We start from the raw sequence: 17,731 nt of genomic DNA on the forward strand, positions 1-17,731 counted from the left end.
CCATAAGCCATATTTGAGGTTTGTTCTCATTGCTTTTTTTTTTCAGGGCTGCATCTGCAGTATATGAAAGTTCCCAGGCTAGGGTTGAATCAGAGCTGCAGCTGCCAGCAGCTTACACCACAGCCACAGCAACGTGAGATCCAAGCTGTGTCTACTACCTTCACCACAACCCACAGTAATGCTGGATCCTTGACCCACTGAGCAAGGCCTCATGGGTACTGGTTGGGTTTGTTACTGCTAAGCCACAACAGGAACTCCTCTCATTGCTTTTAAAATAAATATGGGGGAGTTCCCGTCGTCGCTCAGTGGTTAACGAATCCAACTAGGAACCATGAGGCTCAGTGGGTTAAGGATCCGGTGTTGCCGTGAGCTGTGGTGTAGGTTCGGCGGCTACAGCTCCGATTAGACCCCTAGCCTGGGAACCTCTATATGCCGTGGATGCAGCCCTAAAAAGACAAATAAATTAATTAATTAATGAATGAATAAATAAATAAATAAGGGATGAGGTATTCCTTCCCTTTCATACTCCCAGTTCAGGGTGCTCTAGTTAGCACCATGGTGATGTTAGCAACTTTTTAAATGTTACTTATCTTTTATCATCAAATCATAGTTTGTAAATCACACATTAGTAGCAAGGACATGAGCTGGTCACAATATCAGGCACTTTGGCAGGAACAAAGAAGGGAAACATGCATAACTTCTGTCTGTGGGAGCCCAGTTAGGCATGTGTGTGCTGAAGACAATGGTCAGTTACAACCTTAGTGTGGTCCCTGAGGCTGCAGCATTAGCACCATCTGGGAGTCTCCTAGAAATGCAGAACCTGAATCCAGCTCCAGATCTGAATTGGCATCTTCATTTTAACAAGATTGCTAGCAGGTGATAGGTGTGCACACAGGAGCTTTTGTCCAGGAGACAGGAATCACTTTCCAGCAGGGTTTCCAAGGATGGTATCAATTCAACCATCATCACCAGAACAAGACCTTGTGCTAGGCACTAGGGACCTAGGGAGGAAAGACATGTGCCCTTGCCCTCAAGGAGCTTGCAGGCTAACATGGAGTCAGATGTACAACCACGGGACTGTTGCAAAGAGAGCAAAGTCAAGTCAGCTTTACAGAGGAAGTGACTCTGAGAAGCTCAACATGTAGTGCTAATAGAGGCATCTTTTGTTCTAAGAAAACTCCTTATAAAGTATGCAGAATTGATCCAGTGCAAACTCTTAGGTGTAAAGTGAAACAAAGCCTAAAAAGGACAAAAAATCAGCATAGCCCAGCTAAATCCAGACTTGCAGACTCCTTATCGAACAGGCTCATGTAACAGAGTGAGTTCCCTAGAACAAAGATAGCCCCAAGGCTGCAGACTACATGGCTCAACAAAACGACCCCTGTCTATAAAAAAACCAAGCACTCCCTTACTGGGGGAGTTTGTCTTACTTGCTCAGAGCTCCCAACTGATTTGTTGGTTAATAAACTCTGCTTGCAATCTCATTACTCCAGCCTCTGCCTCCTTCCCCGCCATTCTAACAAATACCACTCGATTTCCCGTAGGTTTCAAGTTAACATAAGAGCTTTCCAAGGGATTGTCCTTGAGGTGGGGTTCACACGGCTTTGTTCAGTGGCATGATGCCTCTCAGCCTCGATTTTTTTCAGCTGTAAAATAGGACAGTTTATACCACATAGGAATTATCAGGGTTATCCATGTTTTTATTGGTGCCACAAAGCCACCTTGTGAGAGAAGATGGCAAGTAAGGACTGAATGGAAAAAAAGAGTGCCATGCAGTGTGAAATCATGTTTAGAAAAAAGGCCCCAGAGTTCCCGTTGTGGTGCAGTGGAAATGAATCTGACTAGTATCCATGAGGATGCGGGTTTGATCCCCAGCCTGCTCAGTGGGTCAGGAATCTGCCATTACTGTGAGCTATGGAGTAGGTCACAGATGCAGCTCAGATCAGTGCTGCTGTGGCTGTGCCAGCAGCTGATACTCCCAATTTCAACTCCTAGCCTGGGAACTTCCATATGCGGTGGGTGCGGGCCCTTGATAGAAAGAAAAGAAAAAAGAGAGACAGACAGACAGTCAGACAGACAGACCTTTCTAAATTTCCTAAAATAAGCATGTATCCATCCATGTGGACTATTTGATTTATCAGAAGCTGAAACGAGCCCGTCCTCTTGCTGAGTATGCAAGGTCTCTGGCGCCCTCTACCGAAGCATCTCCATATCTTGCAATTGTCCAACTAGAAGATGCAGGTCACTGTCCTGTTAAAATGCAGATTCTGGAGTTCCCATCATGGCAGAGCGGAAACGAATCCGACTCGAACCATGAGGTTGAGGGTTCGATCCCTAGCCTCCATCAGTGGTTCAAGGATCCAGCGTTGCAATGAGCTGTGGTGTAGGTTGCAGACACTGCTCGGATACTGCATCGCTGTTGCTGCAGTGTAGGCAGCCAGCTACAGCTCCGATTAGACCCCTAGCCTGGGAACCTGCATATGACATGGCTGCGGCCCTAAAGAGACCAAAAAAAAAAAAAAAACTCACAAACAAACAAACAAAAAAACACGCAGATTCTGAGTCTATGGGCTTGCAGCGGGGCCTGGTTAGGCTTTTGAAACAAATTCCAGGGAAGCCGATGCTGGACCACATCAAATGGCAAGGGTTGAAACTGCTAAGCCACGAAGAGTTATTCTACAACAGCAACCACAATACCACAGTCAGCCTTGGATATCGTTCCAACACTGCTCCTAGGTAAGACTAAACCTGACGGCGAAGGAGGATCATTGCTGGGAGAAGGCAGCCTGGGGTTCGGCCGGCGGCCCCGCCCCTCGACGCCTTTGCGGAGCCTCAATTGGCAACCCCATCACGTGAGCTTCTCATCACGTGAGGCCGCGGTCCAATCGCAGAGCACGTTCGACCTGGGTGGCTGACGTTGCTGGGGAGCGGAGAGAAGGAGGCGGGCACCATGGCCGTGGCCGGAGGGCCGCAGGTTGTGGGGAGCGGTGTGTGTGCTGCCTCGCACTCTAACGTCTCCGCCGGATTTCCTCCGCACCTGCAGGCCGGCGCGATGCGGCGCCGCTTCTGGGGAGTATTCAACTGCCTGTGCGCTGGAGCGTTCGGGGCTCTGGCCGCCGCCTCTGCCAAGCTGGCCTTCGGCAGCGAGGTTGAGCCCGGGACGCGGCTGAGGATGGCGGGCGGGTGGGGCGGGCGGATGAGGGACACTGCGGGGCTGCGGGGTGAGTTGGGGCTGGCGGCCCCTGGGGCTTCCTCACTTCTACTGGTTTGTTCGGCTCCGTCCGCGGCCAGGCTGTGCAATTATTAGTGACAGGAGAGCAACCTTCCACTGGAAGTCAAGCCCAACCCTCGTCCAATGTAGGTGGTAAGAGACGTCGGGGATTGAGGCCTGCTTCCCTTACCAGGGATGTAAAATCTCTCCTCCGATTGGGCTAGTTCGCTTTCGGGGGAAGATGCACACCTCCTACATCCACACTCTACATCTCATTTTAGGCCCTTTGTGCCTGAACATTTCTCTCCACGTGACTCATAAGGTGAGAAGCCTCTTGCCCATCTTTTTCCTCAGTAAGTAACGGGTGTTTGGCTGGTCTACACTGTTGCCAGGAAACTTGGGAGTTGGGACATCCTAGGCGTAAGGGAAGACAGAAACGTTCTGGACATTCTGCCAATGCTGAGAACTCCTCAGCTGCCTCCCGACGTCTGTTAAGGTGTACCTTTGCCTCTCCCATCCTAAGTCTTAGGCCAGCTTCTGCTTGTTGAGGAAGTTTCATTGCATCTGCAACGCAGCGTTAGGCCCTGACCTGGACAGTGGGCAGGCAGATTCTTTAGGTTTAAGCCTATTTAGGGCTCGTTCGGGGGAGAGGCCATGCTTGAAGTTGGTATCCTTTTGGGTGTTACTCTTGGATTGCTCCAAAGTAATCTGAGGAATGATGAGCCTTGAGGTTTTCTAGGCTTCTCAGTTGTGCACCAGACCGTTGTAAGTCAGTATTATATAGGACTGCACTGATGCATGTAGTGCTTCTGTGTAAATATACAGAGACACTCCCTCCTCAAGACACTGTATATTTAGCTACTGGAAAACTTATGAGAAAATAAGAGTCTCAGGTTTAGATGGGCACCATCCCCAGAGGAAGCAGTTCTGTCTGTAGGCTGGTTTATAACTCAAAACCAAGCAAAGGGTCTGCATATCTGATTATGTAGGAGGCTTCTAAAAATCCTCTCTTCCCTCAAGATTCTCCTTTAAAAAACAAAAAAGGCAAACAAATCTGCAAGTCCTGCAAGTGATGCATGGGATTACCAGTCAAACAGTCTCAGGTGGTGGTTTCCTAGGCACAGCTGTATCCTGTTTCAGAGCAGGGAGCCACACTGCCTAGGCTTGAAGCCTGGCAGTTCCCCGCTGCTGTGGCACTTTAGCCAAGTTACTAAATGTCTCAGATTATTTATCTGTAAAATGAAGTTAAGGAATAAATGAAAATGTACTTAAAACACTTAGCATATAACCTGGCATGGAGTAAAAGCTCAAAAATGCCCCATGAGAGTGGCCTAAGCGGGTTGTAGCTTGCACGGGATATGGGGAGGCATGACTAATACATGCTTTGCTTGATCCTAGGAAGTGAGGACTCTGCCCCTGATTTACTCATACCTCATACCAACTGATACTTGGCCCTCTGGAACTGAATGAACTTCAGGCATTGGTCCCTGTGAGGCCAGTAAGGGATTGGTGTTAGTGAAAAAAAAGTGGTTATGTATTAGCATTTTACTTCTGCCCAGGGTCACATGGCCAGTAAGATGGCCAGATATGTGTCTTCTCTGAGATGGTTTCAGCCATGAAATGGGTGTGCTGCTCACTGAGGGTTAAGTGAAGTCCTGTGCAGGAAAGCTCTGTGGACCCCCAGTCTGTGGAGGATCTTGTTAAGGGCACGGCTGCCAGTAAGCATGGCCCTGGGTGTGCTGGCCGTGGCTGCAGTGACACTTTCTCCTGCAGGTGAACGTGGCTTTCTGCATCTTAGGCATTATTATGATGGCTACCACCAATTCTCTGATGTGGACATTCTTTAGCCGGGGCCTCAGTTTCTCCATGTCTTCAGCCATTGCATCTGTCACGGTGACGTTTTCAAATATCCTCAGCTCGGTGAGTAACCTGAGCGTATGGTCCCTCTATCCTGGGTTCTGGGTGGGTTGTCCTTGGGATAACCTTGCCTTCCCAGATAGGAGAAGGGATAGGAACTGAAGTAGAGGTTGGGCTGTGGCTTCACCCTTGATGGCTCCTTCTCTAATCTCTCAAACTTGGAGGAATTCTCAAGTTAGATGGGGATGAAGTCTATCTGTAAAAAGCCTATTCACTCACTACTCCTCAGGGGTCTGTGAACTTGGACATGAGACATGTTGGGTTGAGGTTCTTCCAGGTGGGGCTGAGCCAATCAGCCCTGTGGTCAAGGCAGGGAGGACCAGGTAGGTCCTCTGTGTGCTGGGCATGGCTGCCGGCCTCCACTGGACTTTATTGTGCACTTTGACTTTAGGGCTGCGCCCGTGGCATATGGAGGTTCCCAGGCTAGGGAGTCAAACCAGAGCTGCAGCTGCCGGCCTATGCCACAGCCACAGCAAAACGGTATCTGAGCCGCATCTGTGATCTACACCACAGCTCTCAGCAATGCTGGATCCTTAACCCACTGAGCAAGGACAAGGATCAAACCCGCATCCTCATGGATACTAGTCCGGTTCCTAATCCACTCAACCACAGCGGGAACCCCTCTTGTGCACTTTGCCAAGGTCTGGTGCATGAAGAAGGTACCCTCCCCACTTCTACAGATGGGACTTGCCGAAGGTGACAGCTGGGTCTCATGCCCAAGACTTCCAGCCCCAGACCTGGGAGCAGGGAAAGCCAGGTGGTGAAAACCCACATGGTCGAGTCCTGCCTCACATGCCCACCCGACCTCACAGCTGTCTCTGTCCTGCAGGCCTTCCTGGGTTTTGTGTTGTACGGAGAGTGCCAGCAGGTCTTGTGGTGGGGAGGAGTGTTCCTCATCCTCTGCGGACTCACCCTCATCCACAGGGAGCTCCCACCAACCAGCAAAGCCCTTCCGCACAAGCAGCAGTAGCACCAGCGGGCTGGACAGAGCTGCTGGAAAGACAGTGGTGGCGACTCAGGCTTGGGTTGGCGTGTGGGGACAGCTGAGGGCGATCTGGGTGCACAGCCTTCCAACCCTTGGCCAAAGGGAGAGGCTTCCCGGGAGACAGACTTGTGTTGGAGCAGCCTTCCAGTGGGCAGCTCCAGCTTCTGTGAGGGGGAGTTCACCGCAGCGATGTCCTGCCCTGAAGCCTTCTCCATACACCTGCTCGGTGCTATTGACTCACCTTTCCCAGCCACCCAGTGCGCCCTGGCAGATGTGGGAGCCCCTGGGGTGAGCCAGCTTCCTCTTTGGACTTGAAATCCTGCCGTAACTGCAGTCCTGCTGCCCGACAAAGACCAGTCACGGAATTTTGGGATTGGTGACTGGTGGGGCTTTTGACAACTTAATACAGATTTATCAGGCCATCTGGGTCAGGCTTCTATATTACAGCAAAAGAAGGAAAACCAGATTAATAAATACTTTTTTTTTTTGTAAGTTAAAACTGCCAGGTGTGAAATCTTAATTCTTAGCTAATTTTTTTCTTCCCTAATATTTTGGAGTAAGAGAGAGCAGCCAGGGTGAGCTGCAATTCTGGAGGGGGGTCTAAACCCCACCCCTGCATCCAGGCCTGGGGCCTGCCTGCCTGCATGCTTCCTTCTTGACTTCACCTGGGCCGGTGCTCTTCACATTCAAGAGTACCTGTCCATTCTTTTGGTACTCAAGGAGAAAAGGTTGCCCTCCCTCAGGGAACCTGTTTTTCTATTCTACTTATTAGGAAAGGAGAGTGGCCCAGAGGTTGCTCCCACCCAAAGTCCTTTGGTCCCGTGACTTTGGTATCTCATACCAAGCAAATGTAATTCCTAGTTCATGGTATCGAGTGCAGAGCCCACCTGCTTCCATTGCTTGGGGTCCCCCTGCCTGTCTGGGAGCCCTCCCATCTCTCCTGAGCCTGACTGCTAGCCCCAGGTCTCCTTCCACATTCCCTGCAGTAGGAAGGGACTGCTTAGCTTTCAGGCTTGGGGAGAGAAGGTCATGTCTGATCTGACCTGTCCTCGCCACACATGTAGCACGTTCATTGCTCTCCTCTCTTACTCATTGCACTTGACAGATGAGTTTCCACAGCTGTTCCATGACTCCTAGTGGTAGGGCTCTGGCTCTAGCCCACCTCTCCAACTTCTTCCTTGTTGTCTCCTTAACACCGCAGTGCACCATGCCTGAGCCACCCACATATCTGCATCTCAACTTAAGTCCACCATGTCCAGTCCCACCTCTATGCTTTTGTGCTTGCTTTTTCCTTTCCTTTGGATTCCCTTCCCTTCTCCCCAGAAGACTGTTCCTCTTTCAGAATCCCCAGAGCACAATTTGCTGCTCTTTTTAAGCTATCACAGGGGCTAAAGCCAAGCTGTGATTCACGGAATGGTAATTGATTAGACCTGCTGTGACATGTTGACTTCTTCCAGCCACACGGGGAGAGAGGCAGCCTTATTATTCCCATTTTAGAGATGAGAAAACTAAGGCTCAGAGTGATTGAGTAATTTGCCCAAGGTCACACAACTGATAAGTGCCTAATCATAGTGTCAGCCTGAGTCTGACTCCACGGTTCAGCTCTTAATCCCGCTAATATTCCTGCCTCCCACATCAGCATGTTAAAGCCCCAGAGAGGTTCTGTGGAAAAGGAGTCTGTTTTAAAGTGTCTAAAGGTGTTCCCCAAGTCTCAGAACTCTTTCACCCACTACCTCCCACCCCTGTGAAGGTCCCTGATCTGATCTGACTCCATTACTCTACCAATGAGAAAGATGAAAGCCATTCATGGCTCTGCAGGGTGTGTTTACACATGTGGGTCAGGCACCCAGCCAAGGTGAAAGCTTCTGAGAACTGGTAGTCGAGCCTCTCTAAGCAATTCATGAAAATGGCAAGAAGTCTGTCTTGGAGCACACATTCTGAGGGGCCCCAGCCTCCCATCCAGACACCTGCTGAATACATAAAGACAGGTGGTGCTGACCCAAGTGCAGCATTGCTCTCCATTCACCAGGGTACTTTGGGATACAATGAAGTGTTTCTCTAAGAGGAAGAGAAGTTGTTTTTCCAAAGACAGAAACATGACTCTGCAGCTAAGACAGAGAAATGTTCACTTTGTTTCTTTCCTCATTTCAGAGGTAGGTGTGTATTTTGTTTGGTTGCCCCACAGCATATGGAGTTTCCAGGCCAGGGATCAGATACTACACTACAGCTGTGGCAATGGATCCTTTAACCCACTGTGCCGGGCCGGGAATTGAACCTGCATCCTGGCACTGCCAAGACGCCACTAATTCCATTGTACCACAGCAGGAACTCCAGGTATATTATCTTGATAAGAGAATGAACTGTATATCTATATTTGTCTTTCTGGTGTGAACCCCAGATGGTGGATTGGACTTCGTTTGCTCTGGAGCTGGTAATTTAACATTGAGGTTCAACGGCCAGTGGTCTGATAGATCATTGCTACTTTTTTTTTTTTTTTTTTTTTAGTTTTAAAAGTTTACTTACTTCTTTTTTAACTTGTGTAATTCAGTAGTTGGTTGTTATATTCACAACCCCACTGTCTAATTTCAGAAAATTTTATCACCACAAAAACTCCCAATCACTCTATTGTACCCTCACCCCAGCCTCCTGGCAATCAAATCTGCTTTCTTTTCTTCTTCTTCTTTTTTTTTTTTTTTTTTTGTCTTTTTGGCTTTTCTAGGGCTGCTCCCTTGGCATATGGAGATTCCCAGGCTAGGGGCCTAATCGGAGCTGTAGTCGCCGGCCTACACCACAGCCACAGCAACTCGGGATCCGAGCCACGTCTGTGACCTACACCACAGCTCACAGCAATGCCGGATCCTTAAGCCGCTGAGCAAGGCCAGGGATCAAACCCACAACCTCATGGTTCCTCCTCAGATTCGTTAACCACTGAGCCACGATGGGAACTCCTTTTTTTTTTGGTCATTTTCAAATCTGCTTTCTGTCTGTCTGGATTTGCCAGTTCTGGACATTTCAAATAAATAGAATTGGACAGTATATGCCCATTTATGTCTGTCTTTGTGTCTTAACCACCAAAATGTGAGTGCTCTAATTTCTCCACATTGTTGCTGACAGTTTGTATTGTCCACCACTTTTATTATAGTCATCCTAGGGGTACATCATTCTGGTTTTGATTTGCTTTTCCATAATGACTGATGATGCCAGGCATCTTTTTTTGTGCTTATTGCTCATTTGTAAACTTTAGAGCAATGTCTGTTTAGAGCCTTTTGCCCATTTGTAAACTGAATTTCTTAATATTTTTATTATTGAGTTGTATTCAAATATTCTGAGTACAAGTGTATCTTATCACAAAGGTGATTTGCAACTCACTCCCTCTGTGAATTGTCTTTTTCACTTATTTTTTCTTTTTCACTTTCTTGATATTCTTTTAAGACAAAAAATTTTTATTTTGATGAAGTCCATCTAGTTTATCAATTCATTCCTTTTTTTTTTTTTTTTTTTTTTTTTTTTGCCTTTGCCCACAGGATGTAGAAGTTCTGGAGCCAGGAATCAATCCTGCACCACAGCTGCAGTCTGATCCATAGCAGTGACAATGCTGGGTCCTTAACCCACTGCGCCACCAAGGAACTCCCTATTCATTCCTTTTTTGCTTGTACATTTGGTGTCTTATTACAGAATCCGTAGCCAATCAGAATATGACCCCAGATAATGCAGGGCCTCTTGTAGATTGTTGAAAGGACTTTGAGTGAGAATGCAGAAGAGAGAGCTGGTCAGCTTTACCTTAAAAGGGAGTCCACACTACAGCGGGCAGGGGCAGAAGCAGAAAGACCTGTCAGGGAGTTCCCACTCTGGCACAATGTCATCAACGTCATCTCAGGATTGCTGGGATGCCGGCTTGATCCCCAGCCCAGCACAGTAGGTTAAGGATCCAGTATTGCTGCAGCTGTGGCTTAGGTCACAACTGCAGCTCAGATCTGATCCCTGACCTGGGAACTCCATGTGCCTCAGGGAGGCCAAAAAGGGGGGGGGGGAGCTAGAAAAGAAAGACCTGTTAGAAGCCACTGCCACTGTGCAGATGAGGAAGAGGAGGAGGAGCCTTTACTGGCAAACTAGCAGTAGGGTGAAAAGAAGTTATCAGACTCAGAGTTCCTTGGTAGCAGAGTCAGTTAAGGATCTGGTGCTGTGGTTCTTGTCACATCAGTGACACAAGTTCGATCCCTGCCCCAGAAGTTTCCATGTGCTGCTGGTGTGCCAAAAAAAAAAAAAAAAAAAGGAGAAGTGATCAGACACTAATGCCTTTGGAAGTCAGAGCCAGTGGAGTTTGCTGATGAGTTAGATATGTGTATGAGAAAGATCAGTGATGCTTTTGTGGTTTTGGCCCTGCTGTGTGCCAGGTGTTGGTGGCACTGGATTCGTTGCACAGAGTCCTTCCCCCACACGTTATCTCAGTTAAAAAATAGCTCACTTATTCACTTCTGCATTCATTCATCTGCTGAACACCGACTATGTGCCAGGCTATGGGACACAGAAATGAGAAGATTCCATCTCTGGCTATGAAGTCAAGGTCCCCTCAATGAAATGTGAGTTTTGGAGTTCCCGTTGTGGCTCATCCAGTTAAGAACCTGACCAGTATCTGTGAGGATGCCATTTCCATCCCTGGCCTTGCTCAGTGGGTTAAGGATTTGTCGTTTCTGTGAGCTGTGGTGTTGGTTTGAGACGTGGCTCGGATCCCATCATTGTTGTGGCTGTGGTGTAGGCCAGCAGCTGCAGCTCTGATTTGACCTTTAGCCTGGGAACTTCCATATGCCACCTGAGTGGCCCTAAAAAAGAGGCAAAGAAGAAGGAAAGAAAAGAAAGAAGGGGAGGGAGGGAGGGAGGGGAGTTTTCTTTAAAAATATATTCCTGTCTCCCACCTTCCCCTGTTTTCAGGCCCTTCTTCCCTGCCTTTCTCTCTTCTCCCTTTTCCTCATCCCTTCATCTCTGGGGTAATGTGAAGTTTGGCCCATGCCTATTTTTCTAGGAGATTTTCCATTCCAACCGTCCTGTCCCATGGTGGAGCCTGAGGTCTGTCCCCTCTGTGATCAGAGAGCAGAGGGTCTTGAGTGGAATGTCCCTGACCCAATGTCCTAGGGGCTGGCTGGGATCCATCCCTTGGGAAGGCCTCAGAGTCCTAGTAGCCTGTGACCAGACCTGGTATCAGCTCTGCCTGAGCAGGAAGTGTGAGAATAAAGGACTCTTTAGGACCAGCTGATGGATAAAATGCCACTGCACAAGGAACTAAAGTAGAGGGAACCAGAACTCAAACCCAGTTGCCTGACCCCTAAGTCTCTTCCTTTTGGATGCTTTTACAATCAGGATTTTCAGGATTTTCTGGCTTGGAAGGTCCCAAAGAAAGTTTATCTTGTTCAAACCCGTTATTGGTCAAAAGAGTTGAAGGAGGCCTAGTGAAGCCACAAAAACCGAGACCTCCTCACTCCCAGGCCAGGATGCTTTCCAGAGGGCTTCTCTTCTTTTCTGTTTGTAATAGTGAGTTTAGCTTTTAAATAGGTAATTCATGCACATGGTGCTAAATTCCAATGATGGAGAAAGAAATACAGAGAAAAGCAAGCCTCCCCCTCCCATCCCTGAGTGCCCACAGCAGGGCTGGGGTCTCCCTGCAGACAGAGCCCTGCCCTAGCTTTTCCTATGTGCCCTGTGCCCTTTGGGGCTTGGTTTGTTTTATTCTACCTGAAAATGTAGGGCTGAGGCACTTATCCTCGGGACAGCAGAAAGCTGTTGACCTGGTTCTCATTTTTTCAGGTGACCAGGGTGCTTCTGCCTCTTCTTAAGCCAGCAAAGGCAACTGTTGGGTCCTGGGCAACTTATTCAGTCCCTTGGCTTTGAAGGTGAGGAATTGAATAGAGCCGACTTTCCCAGTGACAGGCTTTGGGTTCCTGAAGGGGCGGGGCTCCATCTCAGATCCCCTCTCCCCTGGGGCTTCTGCTTCCACACCAGGCTGGCTCCTTGCAGTAGAATTAACATCACTTTAAAAAACGACAAGTGGAGTTCCCGTCGTGGTGCAGTGGTTAACGAATCCGACTAGGAACCATGAGGTTGCAGGTTCGGTCCCTGCCCTTGCTCAGTGGGTTAATGATCCGGCGTTGCCGTGAGCTGTGGTGTAGGTTGCAGACGCGGCTCGGATCCCGCGTTGCTGTGGCTCTGGCGTAGGCCGGTGGCTACAGCTCCGATTGGACCCCTAGCCTGGGAACCTCCATGTGCTGCGGGAGCGGCCCAAGAAATAGCAACAACAACAACAAAAAAGACAAAAGACAAAAGACAAAAAAAAAAAAAACAAAAACAAAAAACAAAACAAAAAACGACAAGTGCCCCTATGGAGGGCAGAGCATTAATATCTATCAGAATTAGATAGATATCAGAATTATTAAATGTTTAAGCTCTTTGGCCCAGCATTCCCACTTCAAGGCATTCGGTTCTTCCTGTAAATATACACGTATATTCTTAAAATATACAGGTATGTTTTACAGGTAAAATGATCTCTGTACAAACATATTATTTGCATCACTGATTGCAATCATGAAATATTGAAGTAACCCAAATGCCTATGGATAAGTTGCTAGTTAAATAAATGGTGGACCATCCATACAATGCAATACCACACAGCTGTGAAAAAGAATGGGCTCCATGTGCTGATAGATTGATCTCCAACACCTTCGAGCTACATTTTTCATGGAAAGACTCAAAGTGCAGAACACATTGATATGCTCCCTTTTGTGTGAATAAGAAGGGAAATTATAAACATATTTGCTCCTCAGTGTATAGAAAATCGCTGGAAAGATCTAAAAGAAATTGGCAACTAGGATGCATCAAATTGGCTGGGAGTACCTGCAAAATTCCAAACCAGGAAGTTCCCATCATGGTTCAGTGGTAACCACAACTAGTATCCATGAGGACATGGGTTCAATCCCTGGCCTCGCTCAGTGGATTAAGGATCCGGTATTGCCATGAGCTGTGGTGTAGGTTGTAGACATGACTCAGATCTGGCATTGCTGTGGCTGTGACATAGGCTGGCAGCTGTAGCTCCAATTAGAACTCTACCCTGGGAACTTCCATATGCCACAGGTGCAGCCCAAAAAAGAAAAAAATAAGTAAACAAAATCCTGAACCATATGGATGCACTATATGTTCAAAATGTAAAGCAAGATTTTTTTCCTTTTTAGCCACTTTTTTTTTCCTTTTTCCTTTTTTTCCTTTTTTAGCCACAGCCATGGCATATGGGAGTTTCTAACCAAGGATTGAATCTGAGCTGCTGCTGTACCCTACGCTGCAGCTGCAGCCATGTTGGATCTTTAACCTGCTGTACTTACAGAAGGAACTTCAAGACAAAATTTTAAAAATCACAAATATCTTTTACTTTTTTAACTTGGAAAAAAGAAAACCAGAAAGTTAGTCAAGGTTAGTCCAGTTCTTCCAGAGTTGATCTTGATGGTAGCTGGAATGGCCAGCCGCACGTGGTTGAGGTCATGGGGCCTAGCCCTGTGTTGGGGTCACGTATGAGACAAACGGTGCCATTCTCCATTTTCTTTCCCCCTTTTCTTTGTCTTCGCCTACGGTATACCGACGTTCCCAGACCAGGGATTGAACTCGAACCACAGTGGTGACAATGCCGAATCCTTAACCACTAGACCATGAGGGAATGCCTTTCCCTTTTAAATCAGCTCATCTTGTCTCCTGGTTTCCTAGCTCTGATATCGACGGTTCCAAGGTTTTATTATTTCTAGTCAATGCCCTTTCCAAAGCCCAAGACAGCCAAGGCAGGATCTGCCTAACATGGCCTCGTATTTAGGGCTTTTTCCTCCCCTGAGGACTGACTCCAGGGGAGCCCTGGACATCAAGGTGATTACAGGAAAGAAGCTGAAGGGATCATGGACACATCCAGTAGTGAGTGGGTGAGATCATGGTGCTTCTTATCTTGGCCAGTTGACCCCAAACCTTTGTCCTTCCTCTGGATGGTGTGTAGGGTCATTGCCCTCTCACCCCAGCTTGTGGCTCTGTGACCTTGAACTGTTCCCTGTCTTATCCTTTAAAAAATATTTTTAATTTTGCATAATTTAAGATTTACAGGGAGTTCCCGTCGTGGCGCAGTGGTTAACGAATCCGACTAGGAACCATGAGGTTGCGGGTTCAGTCCCTGCCCTTGCTCAGTGGGTTAACAATCCGGCGTTGCTGTGAGCTGTGGTGTAGGTTGCAGACGCGGCTCGGATCCTGCGTTGCTGTGACTCTGGTGTAGGCCGGTGGCTATAGCTCCGATTGGACCCCTGGCCTGGGAACCTCCATATGCCTCGGGAGTGGCCCAGGAAATAGCAAAAAGCCAAAAAAAAAAAAAAGATTTACAGAAATATAGACAGCATGGGGGTCCCATTGTGTCTCAGTGGGTTAAGGACCTGATGTCTTTGTGAGGATGTGGGTTCAATCCCTGGCCTTGCTCAATGGGTTAAGGATCTGGTGTTGCTGTGGTATAGGTCACAGCTGCAACTCCAATTGGACCCCTGGCCCAGGAACTTCCACATGCTGCAGGCACAGCTGTGAAAAGACATATAGTCAGCATAGAAAGAATTCCCATATTTCCTCACCCAGATTCCCTAAGTAATTCCATGCTTGCTACTCTCCAGCTTTGAAGCCCCCATGACCTCCTGGCAGGCTTTGTTCAGCAGGCTCCATTCTGGCTTGAGAAGCAGCTGGATAGGCAAGGAAGGCTGCAAAGGGATGAAGTCAGACCCTGTGACATCCAGAAGGAATCTGACTCTTGGAGTTTGGGGTTCCTCTCTGGTGTGTGATTGTTCACCCAGACTCAGGCGTGGAGTGCAGAGAGGCTAAGGGACTACAGAGGACAGCGTGATGTGATGGAAAGAACTTGCTGATTTGAGTGAGGAAATTCAAGTTCAGGCTCTGCCATGCATTCATTGGGAGTGTGGCTGTGGACTTTTCAGCTGTAAAAAACACTGAGTCTGTGAAAGTGCTTTGTAGATTGCCAGGACATCCTTGAAGGAAAGATAGGATTCCTTGGGCCACACCATCACTTTAAAGCAGGGACCCTGCTGTTCAGAAAGGTTTGAGGACTTGCCCAAGGTCTCAGCTATGAATAACGGGCCTGGGACACACCTAATACTCATCACACTGCCTTCCTTACTGGGCACAATTTGTCTTTACTCTCAAGGTCAAAAATGACCCAAAGACTGGGGTTCCCTTGTGGATTAAGGATCCAGCATTCTCACTGTAGCAGCTTGGGTTGCTGCTGTAGCTCGGATTTGATGCCTGGCCCAGGAACTTCCGAATGATATGGGTGCAGCCCAAAAAACAAACAAACAAAAACACCGAAGACAGTAGCCTCATGGTTACAGTGTTGGGATGTTGGTGGGAGGGGCTGATGCCTCTTGAGACGCTCTGTCCCTGGATTGTTTTCATGAATAATATTTCATTTGGGGGCCTGGAAGATGGTGGTCCATGTGAGGTAAAGGTACTGTTTCATAAAAGAGAGCTTCTGCAATTCACCATGTTGGGACAACTGGTTAGTATTTAGAGAAAAAGTAAAGCTAGGTTGTGACCTTGTGCCTTATACCACAATACATTCCAGAAAAGTCAACGATGACACTATAAAAGAATTAAAAGAAAATGAAGGCAATATAAAGAATTATCTTGGAATGGAGATGTTTCACAGGAAATGGGAAACCTAGAAATAAAGGAAAGGATCAAACTGCATACAAGTTGAAAAACACATGTGGCAAAGCTTACAGAGTCAGAAGGTAATGGGACTGTGAAAAGTACTTTGAATACACCTAATAAGCAAAAGCTATCCTGCGGTATAAAAAGAGCACTTGGAGTTCCCGTCATGGTGCAGTGGAAATAATCTGATTAGTATCCATGAGGACACAGGTTCAATCCCTGGCTTCGCTCAGTGGATTAAGGACCCGGTGTTGCTGTGAGCTGTGATGTAGGTCGCAGATGTGGCTTGGATGCTAAGTTGCTGTGGCTGTGGCATAGGCCAGCAGCTACAGCTTTGATTCAAGCCCTAGCCTAGGAACCTGCATATGCTGCGGGTGCGGCCCTAAAATAAAATAAAACTTTAGGAGTGGAGTTTCTGCTGTGGCGCGGCAGGTTTGGTGGCATCTTTGCAGCACTGGGACACAATTTCAATCCCTGACCTGGCACAGAGAGTTAAGCATTACCTCAGCTGTGGCTCAGATCTGATCCCTGCGCCAGGAAGTCCATATTCTGCAGGACAGCCAAAAAAGGGGAAAAAAAAGTTTATTAATAAACAGTGTGGTTTTTGTTTTTGTTTTAAAGCATCTTCCCCTCTCTTTATGGGAGTGTCACTGATGCAGTCTCTTTGGCATCATTTACCAAAATTAAAGATGCACATATCCTGTGATACATTTATTCCACTTTGGAAAATTTGTAACAAATATTGTCACATATGGGAGTTCCCTTTGTGGTGCAGAGGTTAACAAATCCGACTAGGAACCATGAGGTTGCAGGTTCGGTCCTTGGCCTTGCTTAGTGGGTTAAGGATCCGGTGTTGCCGTGAACTGTGGTGTAGGTTGCAGATGTGGCTCAGATCCTGCGTTGCTGTGGCTGTGGCATAGGCCAATGGCTACAGCTCCGATTAGACCCCTAGCCTGGGAACCTCCATATGCCACGGGAGCAGCCCTAGAAAAGGCAAAAAGATGAAAACAAAACAGAACAACAACAAAAAATATATTGTCACATATGAGTGCAAAGACACCTGTCCAAGGAAGGCATAGCATGTGGGAAGGTTTGAAACAATCCAGAGGTAATAATAGCCTCTAAAAAGATTGTGATGTACTTGGAAATAGATTAGATCTACTGGTGATCTACTTGGAAATATTTAGTTAGGAAATAAATTCCAAGATAGATTTTATTTTATTTTATTTTATTTTTTAAGTTTTGACTGCATTTGCAGCATGTGGAAGTCCTGGGTCCAGGGATGGAATACAAGCTACAGCTGCAACCCAAGCCACAGCAGTGACAATGCCAGATCCTTAATCCATTGCACCACCAGGTAACTCCCAAGATAGGTTTTATAGAGAAAAAGAAAAATCTAGATACAGAATGATATGTTGAGAAAGCTCCACTTGAGTGAACATGTATTTGTTTATGGCAGAGAAAGTGGGAAGAAACTTAGGCACTTCATAATGGTTGCCTCTGGAGAGAGGATCTGGGGGTTTGGGGTGAAAGAGTTAATTTTTGCAGTGGGCATTTCTTTCTTTTTTCTGAAGTTAATAATTGCTTTACCTTTAACTTTTTTTTTTAGATTTTTTAAAATTAAAGAGTAGTTGATTTACAGTGTTTCTTCAATATCTGTTGTACAGCAAATTGACCCAACCACACACAGTTCCCTGTGCTCTACAGTAGGGCCTCATTGCCCATCCATCCCGAATGTAACTGTTTGCATCCACCAACCCTCAACTTCCCATCAATCCCGCTCCCTCCCCCCCCACACAATGGGCATTTCTCAGTTTCTGTCCTCTTGGGGATTCTTTGCGATTCCTAAGTAAGAAGATTCTGTGTCTTATCTCCTTGAAAATCCCGGTCATTACACT

The 17,731-nt window shown here is 47.3% G+C and overlaps 1 protein-coding gene across 2 annotated transcripts; it reads left to right on the plus strand.

Moving 5' to 3' along the window:
• TMEM42 (transmembrane protein 42) lies at positions 2,906-12,164 on the plus strand. 2 transcript variants are annotated; one of them, XM_021071749.1, is made up of 3 exons: positions 2,906-3,148; positions 4,985-5,131; positions 11,913-12,164. In XM_021071749.1, exons 1-3 carry the CDS (start codon positions 2,951-2,953, stop codon positions 11,994-11,996), a joined length of 429 nt encoding a protein of 142 aa, XP_020927408.1. In that variant the 5' UTR covers positions 2,906-2,950; the 3' UTR covers positions 11,997-12,164. The 2 variants fall into 2 exon arrangements, with proteins under 2 accessions (XP_020927408.1, XP_003132198.3); XM_003132150.6 differs by lacking the exon at positions 11,913-12,164 and adding an exon at positions 5,958-6,612 and having other exon boundaries at positions 2,910-3,148.

Source organism: Sus scrofa, chromosome 13, assembly GCF_000003025.6.
Source record: "Sus scrofa isolate TJ Tabasco breed Duroc chromosome 13, Sscrofa11.1, whole genome shotgun sequence".
NCBI lineage: Eukaryota > Metazoa > Chordata > Mammalia > Artiodactyla > Suidae > Sus > Sus scrofa.

What these genes read in the sequence shown, in the direction of transcription:
- TMEM42 (XM_003132150.6), top strand. Translation starts at nt 2,951, where the DNA reads ATGGCCGTGGCCGGAGGGCCGCAGGTTGTGGGGAGCGGTGTGTGTGCT. An exon ending in AGCTGGCCTTCGGCAGCGAG is followed by an intron (nt 3,149 to 4,984) that starts GTTGAGCCCGGG and finishes TTTCTCCTGCAG; the next exon opens with GTGAACGTGGCTTTCTGCAT. An exon ending in TTTCAAATATCCTCAGCTCG is followed by an intron (nt 5,132 to 5,957) that starts GTGAGTAACCTG and finishes TCTGTCCTGCAG; the next exon opens with GCCTTCCTGGGTTTTGTGTT.